Source organism: Girardinichthys multiradiatus, chromosome 10 (genome assembly GCF_021462225.1).
Source record: "Girardinichthys multiradiatus isolate DD_20200921_A chromosome 10, DD_fGirMul_XY1, whole genome shotgun sequence".
NCBI lineage: Eukaryota > Metazoa > Chordata > Actinopteri > Cyprinodontiformes > Goodeidae > Girardinichthys > Girardinichthys multiradiatus.
The window spans coordinates 15,652,249-15,679,046 of NC_061803.1; the positions used below are offsets into that span (position 1 = coordinate 15,652,249).

Sequence of the window (26,798 nt, forward strand, 5' to 3'; positions counted from 1 at the left end):
ATCTAGGATGTACACTGCAACATAATATAATACAGGAAAAATCTTTGGAGGGGATCGTGTTTGTGTCTGTGGGGGGAAATGGGCCCATTTTCCTGATATAATGCTAGAGTCCTTTAAGCCAGACATAAAAAGCTGAGTCAGACAGTTCTGTTTGAGGTATAAAGTCAGACCAGTTCATGATTGATGAATCGAGGGTCAAGAAGCCATGAAAACAAAGATGTTTGGGAACAGAACATTTAATTTCACCTTGGGATATTTTCGCTCAATATATCTGAGATCTGTTTCCCCTACCTTTTATTACTCACTCTTTGCTATAATAAACAAAAAGAAGGGCCATCAGTGACCCTGCCAAGAGGTCATAAAGAGGCTATAGTTTCTGTCTGAAGACCCGCAGGCATCTCTCCACTTAAAACGCTCATGCAGGTTTCCAGGACCCACTGATGTGCTGCTATTATCTCTTAGGGAGTTAATGTTCACATGTGGAAACAGAAGGCACTCAAAAGGAGCTCAATTCCCCCCTGAAGGGCCAGGGAGATACAGGCACATGAAACTGCATCAAAATACATATACAGGAATCTTGCTTTTTCTGTTAGAGTTTAGCCTGATTTTGAAAAGGCAATAATATGTGGCCAACATGTCTGCAATAAGTGGACAAAAATATATTCAAAATCGAAGTTCCTGGCTACAAGATGCAATAAGCAAATGTTTTAATTTCACTGAAGTCGCATCTCCAACATCCAACATCTACTCAATAATGAGTAGATGAATAAGTCCTCAAAGAAAATGTTTGCAGAATCAGGGTGAGGGAAACGTATTTAAAGATGTGTTATTGCAAGAGGCAAAGTGAGTCTTCAATACAAAACCCTGTCTGCTCTGCTTCTGCTCATTCTTCCACTGTGTGTCCTGTTACCTTTGCTCCACTGTTACTAGTTTTATTTTTGCTGTTCAGTTGATTGACCAAAGTTAACTCCACACAGTTCTCCTCCTAAACAGTAGGCATCTCACCAAAGAAAGTAATTTACCTAGACAGCAGCAATAGCATCAAGAGTAAAGTCCTAAAAACACTTCTCAAATGCAATCATAACTAAACCGTTTTAACATTTCAAAGCACTGCAAGCATTAACTTCCCACCAATGATATTTTCCAGCAATAATATTGCTGTTTTGGCTACATTTCACACAAGGTTCCAATAAATCATCCACTGCAAAATATCACACTTAAACTTTTTTTCCCACTTTTTAAACATTCTAGAAATCTGAACACAAAACATCTACCTTGTGTGGTTTTATGTTCTGCATGTTCCAAGGTAATGAACCAAGATCATGATAACGTTGACTCATTACTAAGGAGAACCGGTTGTTGTAAAGTTTTTTTATGTTTTATTTTTATTTTTTAACAAACAGGACAAACAACATGCATTCACACACTTAAGGGCAAGGTAGACTAACCAGTTATGACCCAGAGAGAACTCACACATGCACAGGGATAACTTGCAAACACCACACAGAACGCCTCTAACCAAAACCCGAACCCAGGACCTACTTCAACAACACTAACATCTGTGCGACCAGGCAGCACTGTCGCTGGAAAAAACAGCCCTGGAAGATGATATAAGAAAATTCCAAAATTTTCCAAGCATTTCAAGACAGCATAAGAACTCTAAGTCCATTAGTTTAACCATATCACCACACAGTATAAAACTGGACAGAACAGAGAGTGATTGGCCCTGTAACTGATCAGATGTACCCATTTACATTCACAGAAAGTTTGAAAGTTAAAGGAAGCTGCATTAACATAATATGTAAACAGGATAAGGAAAACAACACTACATACAAGAGGTAAACCGGATTTACCAGGAAAATATGCATGGTTCAGTTGCAGAAACATTGATATCTTCATTATTTTGATGGTATGTGAAGATACCTGTCGGCCAGCAGCCGCAGAGCCCTGCGACAAGGAGCCCGGACTGTTTGTGTACTTGTTCTTCTGAAGGTCCATCAGGGCGTCACGCTGCCGTTCAATGTCCGCTTTGTGCATGCTGTTTAGGGCCTCTAAACTTTTAGCGGCCACAGAGTTGTGTCGGCGGTCCAGCGAGGACGACGTGAACCCCCCATTACTGTTGTCCGGGAAGCGTCGTGCCCCACGGCCCCTGCTGGCGGCCAGAGTGTGGTAATCCCGCGGAAAATCGGCATCACCTGCAGAGATCATGGAATCCTTTCTCTTCTCTCGACCTGAAAATGATTTGAAAACACAAAGAGGAAGGGTTATGAGGTGAAGGTATCTGGTGAAAGGTATCTGTCAGAAAAAGAAATTGTTTAAGTAATAAGATCCCCTCATGATAAAACTATAAAACTGGGCACTTTTCAAAGACTACAGCTCTGAGGTCAAATCTTATAAACCATAATGTGAACTTTAAGTAAGAGTGACTTTAAATGCACAGATCGAGTTCCACTTCTTCAGCTTTACTAAACTAAACAAATGTTTCAGCAAAGAAACCAGGTCTAAACTGGTACGTGGTAGATACAGTGCTGACTATAGGTTTATCATCATAAGATTGAATGCTAATAATGACAATTATTAGTGATAAAAAATAGATTTTTTTCCCCCTGTTGGAATCTTCTTGCCCTGGAATGCCTTGGGATCCCCAGGAATAGCTGTAGAGTGTGACTGGGGAGAGGGATGTTTTGGTGCTCCTCCTTGACCCGTTAACACCCCTGACCCAATCTCATAACAGGAAGAAAATAGATGGCACTATCGCAACACAAAACTAAGATAGAGAAAAGTTTCAAAAAAGGAAATAATATGCCATACACGGGTATTTATCTGTCTTTTAATAACTGTAGTGAGAAAGCAGAAAATGCATTTTGTTTAAGATTAGAAAATGACAATATTTTGCCGTAACTATAACTATATCATTTCATCCTTTGCCAATTTACCATTTACCAATTTATTATTTCATTATTATAACTGAACACATTTAAGCAGAAATTGATTTTCGCTTTTGTCAGTAGAAAAATATTTTTCTTGAAAGATGTTCAAAGATGAAAATCGTCTGGTCTACAGTCATGACAATAGCAACCCAGCTGTGATGTTGTGCTCTGAGTGTTTTGTGTCATTAACTAGAAAAAATCATGTCAGCTAAGCACAAGTTTTATTTATGTTTGACTTGAATTTGCATTTACAATAATTAACAATAATTTAACAGAGTCCACTGAGTTCCTTTTTGCCAAACATTTGAAAAAACCGTTTTCTGTCTGGATTAACTCTCAAGTTCCTACAGTTCTACACACAGACATGTGGATGTTACAAAGTACACCTCTGGCATTTTAGCAGCGTGTGAAAACAAGGGGAACATCTGTCTGTTTCTACAACTGTAACTGTCCTGGGAACCCCGAAGCAAGACAAAACAGTCGTGCAGGAAACTTTCCTTTTATATGAGAGCAGAACGGTCTCATGTGTGACACTCAGTCAATAAAAAGTGACAGAAATAGGAATGTCTGTCTCCAGGGGTAATGTGGTTTAGTGCCCTCTTGTGACGGATTTCATACAAAGCACAAATAGCTTGCATAAGATGATCAGTTACAGGAAGTTTGTAGTATTCAAAAGCTATGCTATTCTTATGTAAATTATTTTAATAGGACAGGAAGTAATCTCCAGCAGAAATGTTAAGTTATGTAATCCTACTACAGAACATTATGCAGAAACAGTATGCAATAATATACTATGTAAAAAACGTTTATATTACACTAACACTCATAAGGTAATAGAAATACATTTGTGCATTGGTAATGTTTGGAAGGTGGTTTAAATGCAACAGATTTCATCATTTGCTTATACTGCTCTTTTCTTATTCACAATTTGTTTTTAAACTCAATACAGGTTAAATTATTCCGTCCCCTCAGATTTTAAGTCTTTATTCAGGTAAAGTGAAAAATGATCGAATTATATTTCTAGGATACCAGACAGAACATCATCTGGTCACATTGGACACCAGAAGAGGTTCTTTTTCAGCCTAGTCTCCTGACAGTTCAGCAAGAAATCATAAAAATAGAAACATGCTTAATAGCCAGGCTTTGTAAACTAAAATCAGAGCTACAGAACCCTCTATCTCGCATCTTATCAAAATGATTTTAATCTGTAGGAATGATATGAGAGCAAACATGTGATTGCAGTTGTGTTTTTGAATACTGCAGTCATATGACCAGTTCAAAAAAGAAATATTTGCTCACTCGTCTATCTTTTTCATCATCTCCATGTTCTCATCACTCTCATTATAACTTATTGTCATGTTAATTACTAACATCTAGACAAAGTGTGGAAATCAGGGGAACAGAAAATGTATCCTTCTGGCCAGTTATCTTCTTATCATCAACTTCAAACATCGTGGCCTAACAAATATCACATCTAAGAAGTACTTTGTGATATTAATATTTTATTAAATGATATGGTGGAGATTGCCAATCATTATTTTGTGCAGTATGCACAGTTTACAGTTTCAGAGAATAGCAAAGTCTTAAATGGCAAAAATTTTACATTATACTTTTCTTATTAGTACTTTTAAAGAGAAACCAGAGGACCTGCCAGAGTAACTAAGGTTTTCTGCAGTTGTATTGAATATAGAGTGATTCAGTGCCCCTCCCCCACATTTTACTGTGCACTGCCAATTAGCTGGCTGGAGGGGTGCTACTACACTTTTCCCTCACTAACAAGAAAAAAGTTGAACTATCTGGAAATTCTTCTCATTGCCAAAAACACGGACATTCATGGTGTGGAAACCAAAGAAGCGCAATCCATCATTCTAAGGCAACTGTTTAAAACCTACAGCTATGAGAAGCAACACTGAAATAATGGAACCTTTGGGCAACTGACAGAAGTAAAAGTTTACACTCTGGAACATATAAGTCTTTTCTCCCAAATATCTAAAAGTAGTTTTCTTTATTTTGGCGGGTTAGCTTTGTGTCATGTTTAAAGACTTCTGTAAGGGGCAATAAAGTACTGACAACAGGAGCAGGAAAATCTGTCTATAGAACTGCGTTTTATATTGAATTATTAAAGTTTTCTGCTGGGGCATTGATTGTCTTACTGCATGAAGAAATACAAATTGTTCTATCAATATTCTGTTTCATACCAACTCATTCTCAGACTGTTTCACAAAATTTCTCAAACATTTTATTGAGCAGCTGGAACATCTCTGTAAGAATTCTGGTTTGAGTCCTGCAGAGAGCTGTGTTTGAACATGCACTACACTGAGTCTAATGCTGTTTTTTTATATGAAGACCTTAGCTCATCCCGACATGATTTAATGGTGCTCTGTTCAGGAGTATGTGAAATGTGTAATCTGCAACAAAGAGTTGCAACATTTTCCCTCCATGGTGAGAGCTTGGTGCCTGCCCTTTGTGTGTGGACATGGGCACAGTTCAGCTGTTACACACATACTGTAGGCTGGTACATTCTGTAGGTAGTCTTTGTGTGGACCTGTTACTGGTATTGTTTGCCTCTCCCTTTGTTTTAAACTTTAGTATGATGCAGTCTTCTTCATGGGAAACATATCAATATCAAGTGAAGCATAGCATTATAACCGTCAAAACTAATAGATTGAACTGGTTTTGTTGTTGCTTGAGTAAGTAAGTTTGAAACTACTGCAAAGATGAGAAGTGCATTCTGTCTCGTATTGCTCTATAAGTGGCCACAATTACAAACATAGTCTAAGTGCCCAGAAGTTTAGTTCGAATTTTAGACTCATGTTGCTTTCTCAATATGAAAGCATTAAAGCGTGCGAATGAGAGGAGTGGTATTGAGAATTTGACCATTAAAAAAAGAAGATAAACAAGCAAGGCCCAGGTTGCAAATATTTCTCAAAAATAATCAGTATGCTAACTGGTGAATGTAGGCATAATTTACATATACTTTTAAACTTTAACACATAATATGATAAATGAACAGGAACTAGTTCAGGTTGGAGCTGTGAACTCAGTTCAGATTATTTAGTGAACAATAATTAATTCATTTTAATCTGTCTGAACTAGAACAAGTTCTTAAGGATGAACATGACATTCTGGAATATTAATACATTTGTAAAAATTATTTTAAAGAAGCTGGTAATAAATGATGCTGATAATAAATCTTTTTACCAAGTCACATGATGTTTTTTATAGAAAGTGAGCATATCTGCACCAAAATCTGATATGATTTTAATTTCTTCAATAAATGTCTTTAATTTTAATTTGTTGTTTTTGCTTTGGTTGCCTGAGATGAGGAGTACATCGCTATATGGATTTAGGACATAATTTGGCCTATTTACACACACAAAAAAGCGGGTAGAAAATAACGTGGATAATATAAAACTTTAGTTACATTAAACTTCAGTGAATAAAACTATATGAACCCATCCGATCAGTAGTTATCTTACAGATTTTCAGCCACATTAGGAAAACTTTCCAGACAACTTTCTGTCGGGGTCAAGTTTAAAGGTAAACAGACACATAATGTGCACTACAAACAACCTGAACTACATGACCTGCAGGGCTTTGACCCACACAGTCTCCATACATTATTGATCTCTCCCCTAAGTGTTCTCCTTTTTGTCCGCTCAGCAAGAGAAATCCACTGAAGCAGGAACTTGATTAGCTTGCAGTTAAAACATTCTACTGCTCTCTGCTAAACAAAACTCCACATCACCACACGTTAAACCTTTTTCCATTAGAAAATACATAAACAGCAGCCTATTTAGTAAATGTTTAGCTGTCACTGAGAAAGTTCCCATGGCATGTGTGCCAAGTTTCCTTTGCTTGAAAATGCTGCAATAATTAATAATTTTCATTCAGACGGAAGGTTTCCTGTCTGCAAATTCACCCCGACGACAGTAGCGCTTGTGGTATTTAAAATGGTGTCTGAGCTGGCCACAGATGGAAATTTTCTGATAGGAGTATAGCCACATAATACCAATGTGTATCCATGGTAAGGTTGTAAAACCGAAGGGAACTTGCAAAGACAGCAGGAACATCCAGACCAGGCCTTGTCACTATAATTTATGTGAAGCCTTGAGCAAACTCTTTCAGATTGTGTGTGTTTCAGTGTGGGTGGAATTGTGAGTGTGCGAGGCAGACAGACGCTATGTTCTGCTCCAATACCTGCTGTGATTTACCTTCTTCAAATAGGTCCAGGGCTTATACAATGGAAATGTTCCTTTTTGTAAAAAATATGTTTAAATCTGTTGACAAATTAATATATTCATAGCAAAGCAAATCAGGTTGATTTTCAATAATGAAGCCAAAACAATTGATTAGAAAATATGCTGGCTGCCTTCTAAATCAGTGCAGTCTGGACCAATCGTTTTATGTTTTATGGCTTCAGGATTCTTGGATTTTCTTACACATGTCTCTATTGTACACTGAAAAACAAACAAATGTGTTAACTTATGCAAAGAGTCAGTTTGCATGAGTCAAATGCATAGACCCTTGTTTACAACTTTCACTTTTTTCTCTTTTATGTTTATGCAATAACTGCAATCTTCTGCAGTGCATTATTGTGTTCCATACTTTTGGTTATTGAAGTTATTGATGATTCAGAAAACTGTTTGTTTAGCTGCCAAACTCTTCCTGTATTTGAGGCCTTTATTAGTCAAAGCGAAAATGTCAGAAGATTTTAATTCAGAGGGAACTCAAGTTACTGATTTCAAACACCGATAACGTCTCTTTGTACTCTTTCGTGTGACTGGTGCTAAACTGGTGTTGTTGTTGTTGTTAACTATTAGTTCTTTGTGTTTCCACTGCCGCAAGCCTTGACACCAATAAGCTCGGCATCAACTCTTTGTTGGCCAGAATAAAGAACCCCTCTGATCTAGAAATGAAGCCAGCCTCATGGAGACTATCAACCAGTGATGTGAGCATCATGTTTAAAACCAAAAAAGTATAAACATTGACCTTCGACATTAATAAAAAGTTGGATTAGCTATAGAATAACACTAAAAGCCCCGTTTCAGGATACCAAGTAAATAAATCAAAATCGGAAGCAATGATGATAAGTGGGACCTGGCCCTCAGAATTATGCGAACCAGTTCAATTTAACTGGTCACCTAATGGGTTTCGATACTTGGGAATCAATATTACTACGGATGTTTCCCAACTGTACAAGGCAAACTATGGGAAGCTATTGGATTAAATTCAAAAAGACTTAGAAAGATGGGAAATTTTATCGTTATCCTGTTTCGGAAGGATTGAAACAGTCAAAATAAATATTTCCCCAGATTGGTGTATTGTGACTAGTTTTAAAAAAAATGCAAAAAATTATATGAGCTAAGATGATCATTTGTAAGGCTTAGATTTAGAGATGTCTTCCCCCTACACTGGTGGTGGAATGGCGGCCAGGGAGCGAGGAAGCCATAATAGATGTGGAGGAAGATGGTGGAGGTGGGATGGAGGAGGGATGAGCTCAGCTGACAAGGGAGGAAGAACACAGCCAAAGGTCCTTTAAAAACAAGGTCTTGGAAGGTGATTGGATGATGGATCAGGCGGACAGGATGCTGATTGGAAGGCCGGGAGAAGCACAGAGGCGTCATTGGACGGCGGAGACGGTGAGGTGAGTCTTTCATTCGGAATTTTCGTTTAAACTCCATTTGGCAAAAAATAAAGGCCAGAATCAAATTTACACAACTGACCAGCGGTAAAGCGTACGGAGGCCTTAACCTACCAGATTTAAAATTATACTATTAGGCAGCACAATTGCGTGGGACTGTGGAATGGTTAACACAGAATAAAGAAACAACATGGTTGACATTGGAACAAGGTTTATGCCCTAAATTTTCATTGCAGGCCCTTCCTTTTTGTTCAACTGAAATTTGGAACAAATACAAAATCACAAATACTTGGATGACATGTACCCAAAAGATTATAGGCATGATCAGAAAAAGTATCAAAGCTCCTCAATCTAAATCCAGGTGCATGAACATTTTGGATATAATAGATTTTTAACCGGGGCAAAATGATTCAGGGTTTCGAGTCTGACAAAGTAAGAATTTAATCTTTATCGATGACTTGTTTGAAGGGGAGATTCTGAAATCATTTGGTCATGGGTTGATGTCAACTGACTTTTATAGATTTTTGCAGTTGAAAAGTTACCTAATGTACCATACAGAATGGTCTCTTCTTAAGTCATAACCTACTGATTTAGAAAGAAAAAGTGAAAAAACAGTGTCAGATCTATATAAATGTTTACAGTCATGTATGTCGGGGGGGCCTCCTGGGATAAGGGAAAGGTGGGAACTAGAAATGAATGTTGTGATAGATGATCAAAAATGGGAACTAGTGTGTGAAAATGGACAGAGACTGACTAACAGCAAATAATTTTATTGGAAAGTAATTGTTAGGTATTTCAAAACACCATGTATCATTTCAAAATGTGATAAGGTTTAAACAAATTTGTGCTGGAGACAATGTGGACTAGTTGAAGATCATACTCATATCTTTTGGGATTGCCCAACGATTAAAACATTCTGGGAAGGAATCAGAGAAGAAATTTCAAATATTTTACGCATTTATATTGAATGGAACCCCCTTGTCTTTGTTCTGGGAGTGCTCCCAAGTGATTTGTTAAGTAAAGAAAAACAGTACTTGCCTGGGATCATTGTGCTTGTAGCAAAGAAAATGATTACTGTATGTTGGTATGAACCTCTAACCCCTACTGTAAGTCAATGGAGAGAGAGAGAGTAGTGAGGGTTTATATTATGGAGAAAATAACAACAAAGCTAAACCTATCCATTGAGTTATTTAAGAAAAAGTGGAACCCATTGATAACATGTTTTGAACTGACATTATAGCGTTTAAATTTAAGTTATTTTTGTGTGTATAAACAGTAGAGAAAAAATTTGTTGGGATTTCAGCTCGCCGAGATGTTCACATTCTTGTTCAACTGTTTTGTTTGGTTGTACTGGAAATTGATGTTTGTGGCTTAATGTGGTAAATACTGAATTTGATTTGAGAATGGAAAATCTTTATAAATAATAAAATACAGTCTTATTAAAAAAAACAAAAAACAAATATTCAGCCGTTTTTTGTTTTTTTTTGGGGAATAAAAGAATGTCTTATTTTTTTCTAGAAAACGTGAGGTTTCAAAAGCTGTTTAATTGTGACGTCACATTTACACTGCCACCTAGTAACATTACCTGAGTCCCACCCCTGTCTAGCAACTGAAGTGGAGCTCCACCTATTTGATTTTCAGTAGAGGTTCCTGTCTCGCCGTCTGGTTTTACATTACACGCTCTTTACAATGGCTATCTTCAAAGGCAGATGTTCTGTTGTTGGCTGCAAAGACCAGCATGTGTCCATGCATATTCTCCCGCTGTCGGACAAAGGATTTTCAAGACAGTACTAGTTTGCACGAATCATTTCACCACAGAACTGCTTGAGAACTCATATCAGTACACATCAGGATTTGCAGAAAGACTTAGACTGAAGAAAAACTCAGTCCCTGCTGTTCAATCTGCAGATGGCGGAAATGTAAATACTTATTGTCATGTCTTAAAAGTTTCTTTTTCTTTTTCACATTTATGAAGTGCTGGTTGAGATGTGGCCATACACAGCTAATTTGCATAAACGTGACAGAGCCCTAAAACAGCACGTTCTGAAAGAAGCTAAGAAAGGGGCAAATGAGGAGGTGAAATCTCATTATCTAAGAATGATTCTGTGTGAAAATGTAATTAACATTATTTGTATAGCCCATAGACCTATCCCCTGTGTTTAAAAGGAAGTGTAATACGTCACCATTAAATGCATTTGTATGTAAATAAAATCCAGACAAACTGGTCAGATGAGGGAAATATAATATTTTGACTAACATGGAAAACTATTTGTGGTGGAAAACTAACATCACATTGCCATCTTCATGGTGAAAAATGGTGGTGGCAGTATCAGGCAGTTGTATTCCTTAGGTACAGAAAAGCAGGTGAAAGTTAGTAGAAAGACAGATGGAGCTAAAAGCAGGGAAGCAAACCTGGGGATGGATGTTCACCTTCCAGCAGGACAATAACCCTGAATGAGCTACAATGGAATAGTTTGGATCAACACATACTCTTGTGTTAGATTGGCCCAGTCAATGTCCTGACCTACATCCAATTGAAAATCTGTGGCAAGACTTAAAACAATGATCTAAATAGATGTTCTCTATCCAATCTGATCTATTTTGCAAATAAGAATGAGTAAAACTTTTACTCTTGACTTGCAGCTGTGATTGCTGCAAAATCATGCTCTACAAAGTCCTGACACAAGAGGGCAGAATACAAAGACATGCCAGACTTTTCAGAATTTATTTGTAAAACATTTTGAAGATCATGAATACGTTTTCTTCCACTTAACAATAATGCACCGCTTTGTGTTGGTCTATTATAGAAAATCTTAAATGCAAAGGGTGTGAATACTTTGCAAGACACTGGCATTCACTTTAGTTAAATTATTAAGAAGAGTTTTAGATTAACACTTTTAGCATAAACTAAACAGATGAAATCTTTAATTTAGCAACTATCAATGCACATGATCCAGCGCACATCATTATTCTGTGTTTATCGCAGGTCATAGGAGCCTAAACACCAAGTAAGTGATTGCCATTGTGTCACGGATATTATATTTCTGAGGTCCTGGACACATTCCAGATGGCTGCTCAAGGCCACATCCAGGCAATTTTTCATTACGAGGCTGAGAGTGTTTCTGTGTGTTGGTAGTACAACCTTGGCCACTGCCGGCCATGAGCTGACAGATGCAATTTCTTAGTTTTATGTTTTCATTGGGCTCAAATCTAATCATTCATAGTCAGCCGTTTTTCATTCAGAATTTACTTCAAATTATTTTCTTCTTGACGGTTTGATTTGGAGGCTGTGATTTGTTGCAGGTTTATCCTGGAGCAGCAAATGGCATCCTGATAATGATGAGGTACATGTATGATGTGGCATGAAATGTCATGTATATTCTGTCCATTTCCCAGGAGTGAGGCAGGAAATAAGAAGTTGTGAAAACATTCCGCAGCTAGTTAAGATGTACCACTGTTTCAGGGTTAAAGAGATAAAATATTTTATTCAACAGGACAAAATTCATCTAATTCATGATTTTACAAGATTTAAAGCTCAAACAGCTCTTGACCAAATATCCCTTTGAAAACAAGATGCTTGCTGGTTAATCAAATGTCATAAAAATCTGACTGGCTGGTCAATAAAAAATATTTCATAACATGCAAAGATCTGCTGCTATCAAATTAATCTCTCTTCTGCTGTTAGATGTTGGATTCTCTAAAGTTTTTAAAGACTTGTGTTAAAAATCAGGTGAGGTTTAAAGCACAAAATTACTACCATGATTCTTAAATGCATTGGTTTGAGTTTAGGGGTTTTACATTCAAATAACGTGAGAAAATATTGTTCAGTTAAAACAAATCACATATGTACATTAAAAGTGGTGTACAAAAGTTGTGTCATACACAATATTGGATTTTCACAAACAATGAGATTTTAACAATATTTGTGGGAATCCGCCATTTTTTTGCTGACAAATACCAGAGAAAATGTCCACTGTGGGTTTTTAAGAGTAGATCAAACATTTCATGAATCTCAAACTGTGATTTCAACAATCTCTGTTTGGTGAGTCTATATTGTGATGTAAAAATGCAGTCCAGATTCCTTAAAAACATGAAAATACTTCAGTTTACTGCAAAATTTGAGGTTGTCAACCAGAAAGTCAATGTTTTTCTAACCATAAATTAAAAAAAAAACATTCCTTGCTCATCTGTCTCTGTGACAGCCAATTATTTAGATTTTTTAGAAATGTTGACAATACTTGAGCACAATAATGATGATTTCATCTGTTTACAAGGCTGGTCTCAGGTTGACCTGCAAGATCTGCAACACCACTTAAACTTGCACCAAACGTTTGTTTAAAAAAGTCAAGCTTAAACAGTAGTGAACTCCATTTTAACTGAGTGTTTTCTTTTTAAATACTTGCAAGCATCCTTAAACTAAAAACAGCTACTTGGCAAAAAATATGTTATAGTTTTTAGTGGATAATGTGATGGAAATTCTTTTATTAAGTGTTCCAAAGTGTATGACCTTTAGGTTACTTCACTCCTTAGAACATCTGTGTTAGAGGAGGAAGCTGTAAAGCCATTATCAGAAGTTTAATGGTTAAAACCCATGCTTTAGGGTGATGCCTCAGGAAGAGCAGGAGGGTCTAGAGCCATAAAACACAGACTCTTTGAAGTTGAGATAACACTGTCATGTTTGGTATAAATAGTGTGTAAATGTTGATTGGGGCTCTGTTCCACTGACTAACCTCAGTGACAGGGTCTTCAAACGCTTAATGCCTTTGAATAAAACTTGTAAAGACAAAGTCCGGATTTTCTCTTGTTGTGAGTCAACTTCTCTCCACTTTGATAAGAAAATTCCACTACAATTATGGCATCACAAACAGGATCTAACGTGCCAGAGGAAACCGCAGGAGGGGACACGGATGCCTGGCCAACCTGGAGACGTTGTCCTCAGTCCACCTCCATTTTACGGAGCCTGCGGCTTCTGGCCGATTGGATCCAAACTATTTGTCTACAAATATATCTGGGTGAGAAGTTGCTCTGTATGATATAATGTATATTATTTTTTTTATACACATTAACCATCATCTCCTAACTAATTAATTAGGTTCCGGAGTTGTGAGAGGGAGGACATCAGCTGAGGGCCAGGTCACCCTGTAAAGGAAATACAGGGAGGTTTTTATTGGTAACAATAAGATAAAGCAAAACACAGGGTTTTGCGGGTGGTTTTTTGCAATTTTCTACACCTCATAAAGGAGAAAAGCCAGACGGCAGACATGCCGCTGAAAGGGTAAAGGAAAAAAAATGGTTCCGGAACCTTGAGGCATCAGGGGTGCCTCCTTCTCCAGACTCTGTGATTTATAAAATAATGAAAGGAAAAAGTGGGGATGATTGTGTTAAATGTGCTTTAATTTGGGAAGATAAGTTTGGTTTTTCACAGCGTGGAAGTTTGAGTATAAATAAGTTAAATAGTTGAAAAAAAATAGTTTAAATAGTTTAAAGTAAAACAGTTGATGGAGATGGGAAAAATAAAAAAACATAAGAAAAAGATTAAAAAGCACAGAGTGCATCAATTAAGGGGTTAAAGAGTTAAAACTTTCCTGCAGGAAGTTTTGTTTGTCTTAAATATTGCGATCAGTCGGAAAATAAGGTAAAAGTGAAAAGGGACATTAGAGATGCGAAAAGAAAGTTGTTTTAGAAAGGAGTATAGTGCATGTTATGGAAGGAAGTGACAGGCAGGTGGACTGACTGACTGATAATATTTCTGTGTGCAAAATCTGAACCTATACTAAACTTTTTCTTCTGCCTCTCTCTCTCACACACACACATACACACATATATGGGATTTGAGTGCAACATCTGCGTTTTTGAGTCTGGACTTTAGAAACCTGCCCTTCCCATGGCTACTCCGCCAGAGACGCTTCTTCAGCATGGCCTGAAAGAGAGAGAGGGTCAGTCGGTCGGTCAGTCTGCCTGCCTGCCTGCTTGCTGCAAATGACAGTGTGAGTTTCCACCAAAACGAAACTCAGAAGAAGTCCGGCCCCAAACCCACTGAGATGGACAACGATCCATGCTATTTGCCAGAGCCAGAAGAGCGATACACTGGATTTATATTGAAAGCACATCTTATGCGGGGAGAAGAGAAACAGGCTGGAGCAAAGTTTCTTCTTTCTCCCTCCTGGAGAAGTTAAAGTTGTTAATGGAACTGAATTGCAGTTAAAAACATCTGGATTTTCTTTATGTTGCTTTCAGTAAATTCATAGTGACACATAGTTATATCAGAATTAATTTCTTTGGTTCTAGGTAATGTGATCTTGGTTACTAGACCATTTTTGTACAAACTTTTTGCTGGATCGTCACATGGGTTGGACCCTGCGCCAGAAGAGCGAAATGTCAGAATAAAGTAACATTGGGTAACAAAAGTTTTAGCACTCATGGAAAAAGGGTAGCTCATACCTCCAGTGAGGACTTAGCGACAATACGAGAGACGTTGTACTTTGTTTATATAAATGGTGCATAGCTCCCTAAGACCACATTCTGAAAACCTCTCTGAAAGATATGGTGTTGATTCTTTTGTGAAATTTTACATCTCCACAGATTAGACCATTTTTGAAATTCTCTTTGGGTATTCTGAAACTATGGAAATATTGACCTGTAATCAGACCTTCCACAGACATCATGTCACCCTTTTGATATTCAGAATATTTAGCTGATGGTCACTGCTAGTATACCAGGTGAAGTCAGAAGATCAATTCTTTTGATTGTGTTGGATGTTTTGATGAAGTTCATGTAGTTAAGCACTTAGGCTTGAGAATGGGACTTTGAATTGAAAATTAGCCAAGCGTTGTGAAGGCCCTGATCTCACTTATATGAGATTGACACAAAGGACACAGGCAAATCTCAGTCCTTTTGAAGTGCTGTGTGGCAGGTCTCCTAATTTGGGCATGGAGATATTGCAAAGATCATTTTCTTCCACATCTTTGTGTGAAGATAGGATGTTGTTTTACTGTCAAAACCTGTCCACTGTGTTTTCTCAAGTTTCACAGACGGTGAAGGTTGCATTTCCAGAAACAGCCACTTCCACCCTCCCGTCCTTTATTTCTGGTGACTGGATTCTGGTCAGAGAATCTAGGAGAAAACACTGGAAGTCCAGGCACTGGAATGGCCCATATCAGATACTAGACACCCAGGAAAGCTGCAGGAAAGCTCCAGCTCCTCCAACTTCATGTGGCTTCCAGGACACAAATCATCTTCCAACTGGATCATCCATGGCCTGAAAGGTGTGAGGACAGCAGACCACCACAAGACAAAGAACTGTAAGCTGATCACTGGCGAGTGATTGAAGAGGTGGTTGAAGAACATTGTTCTTACAAGGGCACAATCCCTTGGGCAGTGCAACGTTATTTCCGAAGCTACTTAAGGCCATTGCATTGCCTGAAAGATAGAAATCATAAGGTCATTTGCCTCACTGCACACACACCACAGTGAGAGACACATTAGGAAAACATACAGGGAAGACCTCTACACATTGCACATAACCTTTCTCTGGATGATGGACTGGCGACGTCTGCAACAGAGAGACTGTCAAACATGCGCCATGATGCTTATTCTCCTTAATTTCTTAACATTTGGTGGCTATTAGGCACTCCTTTGCCTGGACAGCAAGGGTCAGCCAAATTCTTTTCTCCCACTTTGACAGCGAAACTGACTCTGAGGAGGAAATCTCGGATGCTTTTATCTAACTTTCATGTTTATTGCTTGATATCTATCATTATGGTATTATTACAAATTTGAAATGTGTTCATTTCCACCGTTGTTTAGTTGGACTATGGAAGCCTAACTTCCAGCAGGTTAGAGTTCCTGTTTCTAAACATATTTCTAGAGGAGCTTCCTACGACCGCCCACCTGTACCAGACTGGTAACAGGGCAGCTTGAAGCGCAGAAGCCACTCAGGAGAGGCAGTAGGGTTTTTGAGTTTTGTTTATGATTTGTTTTCTTTGAAAAAAACTGTTTGCTTTCAGTACCAGAAGAAAGGACATTCCACTTCAAGGTCACGATGCAGTTATATGGAAGATGGTCTGTTCTGATGCTAATGATTGGTATTGCAAGTATTTTTATTACTCTTGTGTTCATTTGGGGAACGGTACAGCAAAGATCATTTGTGGCTAATCTGACTAATTATTCCAATAATACTCCTCAGCTGATTCGAAGAGAGATTCATCACTTTTCTGACTACCATGATCATGCTGATAATGTCTGGTGGCAACTGATGCAGCAAACCGTGAGGAAGATAAGAAATGACAGTTGTTATGTTTGTTGTTTGATTCCACGTGCTATTAATGATCAACCATTTTTAGTACCTGTTCCTATTGATACTACTTTCTTTCCAGATAGGCAACATAACCAGCTGGTGGAGGTTGTTTTTCCTTGGGTGAGGAATTATATTGTAAGGCAAAGCAGAAATGTTAGTAGATTTTCTAGTGAGCTTAATTTAATATGTGCTACAACAGGAATTCTTTATAGATTTTGGGGTAATAGGAATCAATTGGATATCCAGATATAGGTACATATATTTGTATTGCACAGGAGGGAAACACACCTTATTTCCTTGGGAAGACAGAAGGTTGCAAAACTATTATATCTGTTTCATGTGCTTTAATCAACAGACATAAATTCGAGTCATGTCCTATCAGAACTGCTGCTTATACTATTTCAGGATCTTTGGTCCCAGATCCCTTTGTGTTAACTCTTATTCTTACAGCCTTACCGAATGGAAGTAAGTTGTATGACCAGGCAGGTAAATTAACCAGAGTTCCTGTTACTTTTCCTTTTTTGAAAACCTTTCTGACCTCCTCTTATTTTGCCTTGTCCTGCAGACCTTGTTTAAAGAGCTGTTCAGGCTTCTGGAGTCCCAGCCTACTCGTGTTTGCTCAGTTGAGCTTTAAGACTCCTGCCAGACGCCCTGCCGTACGTCTCCGCTCCGGGTCCGACCTACACAGCCCTGCTGCCCAGTGCTGCGCTGAAGATCTGCACACCTGTCTGTCCACCCCCCAACCTCACTACCTCGACCGCAGAGAGGATTTCTCCTTGGATGGACACTACCAAGCTGCTGCACTCGCACATCTGCCCACTGTCGGTCCCAGCTCCGTGGTAAAGACACGCCCCCTCCCGGGAGTTCCAGTCACTGCTCCAGTAAGTCCCACCTAAGACTCACAGACAAATCACCCCATCAGGACACCAATAACCTTCTCCTCTTGGCCTCTAGTGAAGATCCAGATTTCCCTGCTGATCCTGCCCGGACTCAAACCCGCTGTTTGTGATCTACAACAATAAACTGTTTAAGACGTTTCTCTGTAGTCCTCGTGGTTGTGTCCCCATAAAGAATCTCAGAAAAGCCGTTATGACAGAACGGGCTGACCAAACTGACTCTGGGGCACAGCTACGGGGCACCGTCTCTCACCAGGGCGTCCTGCTGGGGCAGCATGGCACCATGCTCCAGTCTCTAGCCCAGCAACAGAACCAGATCCAGCAGGCGGTTATCACCCTTACTCATCAGTTCCAGGAATTGATTTCAAAATTTCCTGTTTCCCCACATAATCCAGTGTCCTCTGCAGTTTCTTCTGCCCAGACCAGCTCCAGCCCCGCTCCAGTGCGGTCCACTGCCCGCATTACTCCTCCGCCTCCTGAACCTTTTTCTGGACATCTGGATAAGAGTAAGGGTTTCCTCCTGCAGTGTACCCTTATTTTCCAACATTCACCTCAGTCTTTTCCTGATGACACGAGTAAAATCTCCTACGTCATCGGACTGCTCAGAGATCAGGCATTAAGGTGGGCTGAAGCCATTATTGATGAAACTACTATTCATTATTACTCTTTCCAGGATTTCATGAATTTATTCAAACTAACCTTCTCGCCCACTCAGACCAATCAGGTGGCAGCCAAGAGACTGTGGGCGCTCAAGCAGGGATCCAGACCCATGGCCATTATGGCTGTTGAATTAAGAACTTCAGCGGCAGAATCCGGCTGGAATTCACCAGCCTTAAAGAGCGCTTTCCTAAATTCTTTACACGAGGAACTTAAAGACGAGCTAGCCTACCATGATGAGACTAATTCTTTAGAAGAACTCATAAATTTAGCCATCTGTATAGATAACCACATCCGAGAACGAGCCAGGGTGAGAAGTTACCGCACTGAGACACTTCCTAGGCAGGCTAGTGATCAACCCTTTATGCTGTTTTTTTGGCCAGACGTTTCTAGGTCTGGGAAGCTTCCTCCTGCAGAGCCCATGCTGGTTGGCAGGACCCAGTTGTCCCCTGAGGAATAACAGAGAAGACTTAGGGCAGGCCAGTGCTTGTATTGTGGTACGTCAGGTCATTTACGCCTCAATTGTCCGGTGCGCCCAAAAGAGCAAGCCCGCCAGTGATACAGGGGGTGCTGGCGGGTGCAAGTCAACAAATTAACCATCCCCATTTTCTTCTTCAGACAACTCTGTGTACTAATCAGGAACAGATTCCTTCAAGGGCTCTTAGATTCAGGCTCTGAACAAAACTTAATCAGCCCTGTCCTGGTCCAAAAATACAACCTTCCTGTTTTAGATTTCAATGCTCCCATAGATGTAGTCGCCCTTGATGGAATGCTGCTTAACTAAATCTCCCAGAAAACTCAACCACTTGACCTGGTTACATCAGGCAATCACCACAAAACAATTTCTTTCCTGCTATTTCCCACTAATGATACACCTCTGGTGCTGGATCACCCATGGCTACAGAGGCACAATCCTCACATTAATTGGGCAGATTTCCACATTGAAGCCTGGAGTTTGGGTTGTCACGCCACCTGTCTCCGTTCTGCCATTCCTACACCCTCTCCTCTCACCAACATTCCACCAGCTCTAGATCTATCCAATGTTTCCACAGAATATCATGATCTTCAGAGAGTTTTCAGCAAAGATCTAGCTCTGACCCTTCCGCCTCACCGCCCTTACAACTATGCAATAGATCTCCTCCCCAGAGTACCATTACCATTGGGAAGGCTTTTTTGTTTATCTGGTTCAGAGCAGGAGGCCATGGAGAAGTACATCAATGACTCACTTAAAGCTGGGATAATTTGTCCATCGTCCTCGCCTGTGGGGGCAGGGCTTTTCTTTGTTTCTAAGAAGGATGGAAACCTGAGGCCCTGTATTGATTATCGGGCTCTGAATGACATAACTATTGAAAACAAGTACTCTCTTTCTCTGCTCGCTTCTGCCTTTGAATCAGTCCATGGAGCTACCATTATTTCAAAATTGGATCAGCGCAATGCCTATCATCTGGTCAGAATAAGGGAGGGTGACGAGTGGAAGACCGCTTTCAAGACCCCTATCGGGCACTTTGTGTACCTGGTCATGCCCTTTGGTTTAACCAATGCTCCTGCTGTTTTCCAGGCCCTCATTAATGACGTCCTCAGAGATTTTATCAACGCGTTTGTCTTTGTCTACCTAGATGACATCCTGGTTTTCTCTATGGACCAACAGGAACATTCCAGACATGTTCGACTAGTCCTCCAAAGACTCCCGGAGAACCATCTGTTTGCCAAGGCGGAGAAGTGCGAATTCCACGTCCCATCTGTGACATTCTTGGGTTTCATCTTTGAGGGTGGACAGGTGAAGCCAGACCCAAAGAAAATCTCAGCAGTGGTGGACTGGCCTACTCCACCGGAAAGAAAACAGCTACAACATTTCCTGGGGTTTGCAAACTTTAATCGCTGTTTCATTCACCATTATAGTACCCTTGCGTCTCCACTCACAGCTCTCACCTTCCTCAAGCAACCATTCATTTGGTCCCCTGAAGCAGACGAGGCTTTCACAAAAAACACACGCTTTACTCTATGTATGAAAAAGAAATTGACAAATAAATTCAACAGATATTATTATTGTAATTTGTAATATTGTTTAAGCAGCAGAATAAATAATTTCTGCTTTTCGGTTTTAAATAAAAGCAGTTACCTCATGTTACACATTTTGTATTTATTATCATATGTTTGCTGAACACAACTGAAAATACATGGCACAAAACTGAGAAGCGCTGATTTCTACACGATTCCCTGATTCATAATGCTGCTGCTGGAGTTTAGTTAACTTTACATTGACAGAATAATCAATATAGCCCTATGTTATCTTACTAGTATCACAAAGTTCATTTCTAAAAGAGTGTAATTTAAGGATAACGAGACCATCTCTGAGATCACATTCCACAAAAATTATACTTTATAAATCCTAAAATAAATTTAGTCTAATAAGATTATTTTTTAATATGGTTCCATTCTTCCCGTACATGAAAAATAAATGGCAACTCTTTTCCTCATTTTACATATTATTCTCATTTCAGGAATGAACTGCTGGAACGATGCGCCTGCTAAAAGCAAGTTGACTTCTGTCTCTTATCTTCCCCCTTATCTTCCCCATCTCACCATCATGAATTCTTCAATCATTAGATGCAATTAATCACAAGAGAAGGCAGTATGCCAGAACTCACACAGCTCTCGAGGGCAGCTGAAAATAGAAATAAATGCTCTGCAGGATCAAAATGTAAATGGGTGCCGGCTATATTTAGATGGATGTGTGCTTTTACTGAATACAAAATCGCTGCCAATGAAACTGTTGCCAGCAGCAAGATGGTAAATTCAGGACCATAGAGTAACAGTGTGAAGTTGATAAAAAACGAGGTCACTCTCTCATAAGTCTCACACACAGTGTTGATATTCTTAGGCAGCCACAAAATTGAAGTTAAAATATCTATCAGTTGTAATAGCAGTTTTATTTCTACTGGAGGAATACATAAAAGCATATTTCGACTGTAAATTGAAGAATGAAATAACACAGTTCTACAGTATACAGCTGAAATCAAATATTTACAAACACTGTATATTAAGAACAGTTTTTTCTCACAGTTTGACATTAAATTTAGACTACCTGGTTCAACCCGGTACTAGCCGAGTCAAAGCACAAATCTTTATCGCACTGAGATGCTCTTGGTTAACTGACTGTACATGTTGGAAATCCCTCAAGCAGCCGCAGAAGAAAAGTAAGGAGTGTGACAAATAATTATTTCTGTTAAATGGGTAAGACTTGCTATCAGGGGACAGCATGTTTAAGCTTCATCCTCAACTAGAAAACACATTTTTGATTTTGTTTAAGGAATAAAACAAACTTCATTTTATTGTTGATTAAGTATAGTTAAATGATAGTCATCAATATTTGAACTTTCCTTCAGAAAGAACCGATTTTTTAATGGTTTGTTTCTGACTTTTACTATAAATCCAACTGGTGTATTGAAGTAGCCTTTTTGATTTGAATGGAAGGTTGTAATTTTAGATCAGAATTTTTTGTTCGGGAGGTTTTGACTGTTTGCTTTGACAGATCTACTGCAAAAAAGACTAAACCATGTCTTTTTTCATTATCACAAAAAATCTAAATTTTTAGTCTACATATTTCTATCACTGTGGAGAAATTTCAATTGTGATTAATGTTATGAACATGGGGGGGCAGGGCAGATAAATAATTTGACTTTTCTGTATTTGACATGGCAGTCAATGTCAAAAGATAATAAAAGGTGAACTGGATGACTGCAGACTGATTGGTGCATCATGAGATTAAATGAAAACTGTGGTCGACCTCCATTTTTTATCTACTATTAATCAAAACATTTTAAATGTACTTCTTTTTTCCTCATTTTCCTCTCCAGTGACCCTCACCATACACACACGTTCTGATGATTAATGAAAATATAAAAATGTATGTAAAGTAACAACATAAGGATTTGCTTTTCAGGGTTTAAAAAGACTTTCTTTTATTCTTGCATACACTGTGTGAGGTGAACATGCTTTAAAGGTGAACATGCTTCTATCAGAGATTAAAGTTTTTTAAAACAAAGCCACAGGAAGCAAGCCTGTGAGTTCTTGCAAATATACTGTAGCAGTAATAATGCCACATAATGCCTTGGAGTGACAATCAATCGGTCAGTAAACATTGACATTTCAAACTGTGTTAACATTAGCCTCACGTGTCTGGCTGAACCTTTTTCTGAGTGCCGACTCTCAGACTCAAAGCCAGTTTGGATATTCCCTGAACTGAAAGGAAACAACTCTGCCGATTTCCTCACATTATTCAGAACTGATCTTAAATTTGATTACCTGTCTTTACACAGATCTATAATTCAGCACAGTCTGGTAAGTGGAAAGAAGACATGATTAGAAGAAGCAAGGACAACTGAGGCTTCATCATCTTATCCTTCCTTCCTGATCTCCTCATGCTCCTCCACAAGAGCTACACTGCCGGAATTTAAGTTTTTCTGCTGCCCTTTTTAAATGAAAATGTACATTCATATCAGGTACTCTGCAAGTACTCTCGGGGACCCTATCCATCAACACCCTAGCGACTTTAATCTAACATGAGAGGCTACATGATTAGGATATCAGATAAAAGAAGAGCTAGAGAGAGAAGGTATGCAACTGAGGCAGCCATGTTCAGTTACAGATGTAGGACTGGACTCGGCCACTAAACAACAGACGGATCAAACAATCCCTTCCAAAATACACCAGCAACATGCAGTCCCTCCAGGAGTACTCCCCATTTTTCAGCCAATAAGACAGATGCCATGTACTGATTTTTACTCTGAAAGGAAATACTGGTAATTAGAAAATGATATTTCTTGCTCGCCTGAGCCCAGGACACATTTTGAAGGTGAATAATTGATGTCACTGAGTGAACGTTAGGACAGGATGAGTCAGGGCTCAATGTCCCATACTGGGCCCTGGGTGGAAGCCAGCTGGATGGTTTGGCTTTGAACTCTCCAGAAAAAAACTCAAAACATCAACAGAACATGCACTAATGTAACATATTACCATATATTTGAAACAAAGTCAAAGTACCCGAATCTAAATGATGCATGACTAAAAACTTTCACACTACTCAAATGTAATTCAGAATGGATCAGTTAGTGTATAAACAAGGCAAGACATTTAAGTTGAAATCAGAGCAAACCGTAAGTCTTAGAAATATAAGTATGACTAGAACATTGGCACTTCAGAGCATAAATATCTATTATAAAACCAGTGTATGACATGAACTGAGAGAAACAATTATGAAATAAAATAACATTTTAAGAAATAAAATGTTATGTAGAAAACAACGCAGATCATGTAAACCTCTCTGCATAACATGGTCCCAAACTTAAACTTCATGAGTAATATTAGTTTCACCATGTTCTGGAATGCTCCTCAAAATGAAATAGTGAAAGGAAACAAATTGTTATCTATGCATCTAGGTCTGATGAGTTTAGAGCAACCCCACTTACTTGAAAAGGCTGTTTAAACTGCCAGTATGGGCATTTCTGGTGTTGTAATTTATGGGTCTATCTCTCTTCTCTGTGAATGTTTTCTCGTTTTAAATTTTAAAACTTAAGGTTCCTGATAATGAAACCCCAACACCAAGTTTCATCTGCCAACACAAACAAGAGTGTGGAGTGTATTCAAAACCAGAGCATCACAAACCCGCCTAATCACTGTGACCATGTATCCAGAGCCCTATGAATTATCACAGACATAAGGAAGAACTTGTTATGGTTTCCTATTCTGAGGAAAAACTCTGAAGTCTTTTTACTTTACAATGTGAAAACCAGCGAGAGATTCTGTTCAGTGCTCCTACATCTCCTTCCATCCTCACTAATAGAGGCAGACTGATAGAGACTGCAGTCTACTTCCATCTCTGCTCGTTATCCCTGATCTCTTCCGCACTGTTCATGTCCCTTGTCTCCTCTCAGCCCTGGGTATGTTAGGCTGACAGCTCTTTGGGCTCCGAGCCAGAAATGATACTAGAGTGTGTGTAGGTCAGCATCTCTCTGGGGATGAAGGCAAACACAAAATCACAACACGTTTAACAGGAGGCCGTGCCCTCGTGACTTCACTGGTCAAGTTCTGGCTGCACTCCAGGAGTTTGCCTCTTTTTCCTCACATATGTCCCGTTTTAGTTTAATCTAATTAGCTAAACAATTAAAATAACTGAGCTAGACCGAGGAACTGAGGATACCCTACGGTGTCTGGTACCATTTGGGTCTTTTCTTGTTGCCTCGGCGTATCAGGCTCATCCCAACACAGCCTCGAACTGCTCAGATGGTTTGGAACGTGGGGAATTTGAATAGATCCAGCAAACACGCCTGTAAAAATGTTCATTTCATGAAGACACATTACCAGTCTTCAGACTACAAGAGCAGTTACCAGAAAAAACAAACATTATTTCTGCAGCAGTGTTTAAGTGGTTGGCTTAATTGAAAGTCTAGCACATGGATTCATTTTGGCCTGTGAGCCCCATAATAACAGTGCCAGAGACGGCGACTCCCTACTGTCGACCCCCTAAAAATACATTGAATTACATTTGTTTATTTAATGGGACATTCACAATAATTTCATGACATACCTATGTAATTTTGTCCCTTTTGTGCCTCCATTCACCTTAGGGGTCATACCATGATGATTTTGAAACATCTGACATCTGAAGACCACCAGCCTGGTGTCTCACAACCCCAACTTTGGGAACCCCTGGTCTAGCACAGGGGTGTTTGAAACAGTGGTTACACGTAAAACAGGGTTTTGATATTTAATTGTGGACATCGTCAAAACAATGAATTCACCATTGTGTGCGTATCGTAGTTTCTTAAGTTTAAAAAAATATTTCTTCAATTTCTCCCAGGTAAAGATGTTGAAAACTAGCTAACTTTAGATTATTTTTCAGTCGGGAAATAATGTGTAATGGCTTGCGAGATATAGGACCCCAGAATGCAGAGTAGAAGGCAGCATGTCGGTAAGTAAACATTTAATTAACAACAAATCACTCTAAGAAGAGGCAGGAACAAAAACAACGAACAGGCAGGCAGAACAGGCAAAAAACAGACTTGGCCAGGCTGGCGAGACAGGCGTGGCATGACTACAGGACAGGAGCATTATCTGAATAGTGTTTCTGCGAAAAACAACTGAACGGGAGTGAATATATGGAAAGTAAACCAGGTGGAGCTAGGAGACAGATTAGTTTGAAGCAGGTGAACCGGATAAACATAATTACAGACAGAATAGAACGTGGCTGGAGCAAGAACAGAGACTCTTGAATACAAACAAAAACTAAAGCATGACCAGAACCAAAAACCAAACTTGACAAAACATGAACAAGACCAAAACATGACCAGAAAAATAATAAACAGAAGCATGATTCAAAAACTGTGAGGGAAATATAAGAAAAACCCAGAAAGCAAAAACCAAACAACCCCAAATCATAACATTAAATGTCAAAAATTGAGAAAAATGTTACTATGAAATGTTATTTTACATGTGCTTGTAAAATTATTTTCCAGAAGAATTGATAAACATTTAAGCACCAAGTTAAACACACATAAGGAACGGTTGGATTTGGACCTGTTTTGGAAAATATACAGACCAATGAAGAGTATGTTTGATCCTTGCAAAATAAAATCAGTTATTTTGCAAGGATCAAACGATAAGTGGCACCAGGGGAAACATGTTGTCTCATCATAAGTAGAACTATATATATATATATATATATATATATATATATATATATATATATATAGATATAGATATATAAATATATCTATCTATATATATATATATATATATATATATATATATATATATATATATATATATATATAGATATAGATATATATATATAGATATAGATATAGATATATATATAGATCTATATATCTCTATATATATATATATATATATATATATATATAGTATTAGAGCCAGGCCTTGGAACTTTATAGGGGTCACATTGTGGGTTTGCTTGGGGAAGGATATTTTACTTGTGCAACTGAGACACTTGATTATAGAAGAAAATTCTAACCACATTCTTAGTACATAATTTTACAAATTACTTAAAATTATTATTTGTTGAATTTGGGAAAACAATGTATATATTGCATTTAAGACTTATTGGTCAATATTCCCTTAAAGCGACTGGCAAGTTATTCAATTATTGGATATTATGTTTAAATAAATAAATAAAATCACCAACTTAGTGTACTTCAACAATCTCTGGAACGGAAAATACTAAACAGTATATAAATAAAATAAAAACAATAAAATAGAAAAAATAGAAAATAAATAAAAAACATCTGAAATGAATAATCTGGCTTACAATTGCCGTATCATTTATCGTTTTCCTGAAAAATGTCTTATCATGATTA

The 26,798-nt window shown here is 38.5% G+C and overlaps 1 protein-coding gene across 1 annotated transcript in view; it reads right to left on the reverse strand.

Moving 5' to 3' along the window:
• Nucleotides 1–26,798, reverse strand: part of zgc:114120 (uncharacterized protein LOC619267 homolog) — a 148,727-nt gene that overhangs the window by 82,847 nt on the left and 39,082 nt on the right. Inside the window, exon 2 of the mRNA XM_047377159.1 lies at nucleotides 1,924–2,231. Coding sequence (XP_047233115.1) covers nucleotides 1,924–2,231 — 308 coding nt within the window. The remainder of the gene's footprint in view (nucleotides 1–1,923; nucleotides 2,232–26,798) is intronic.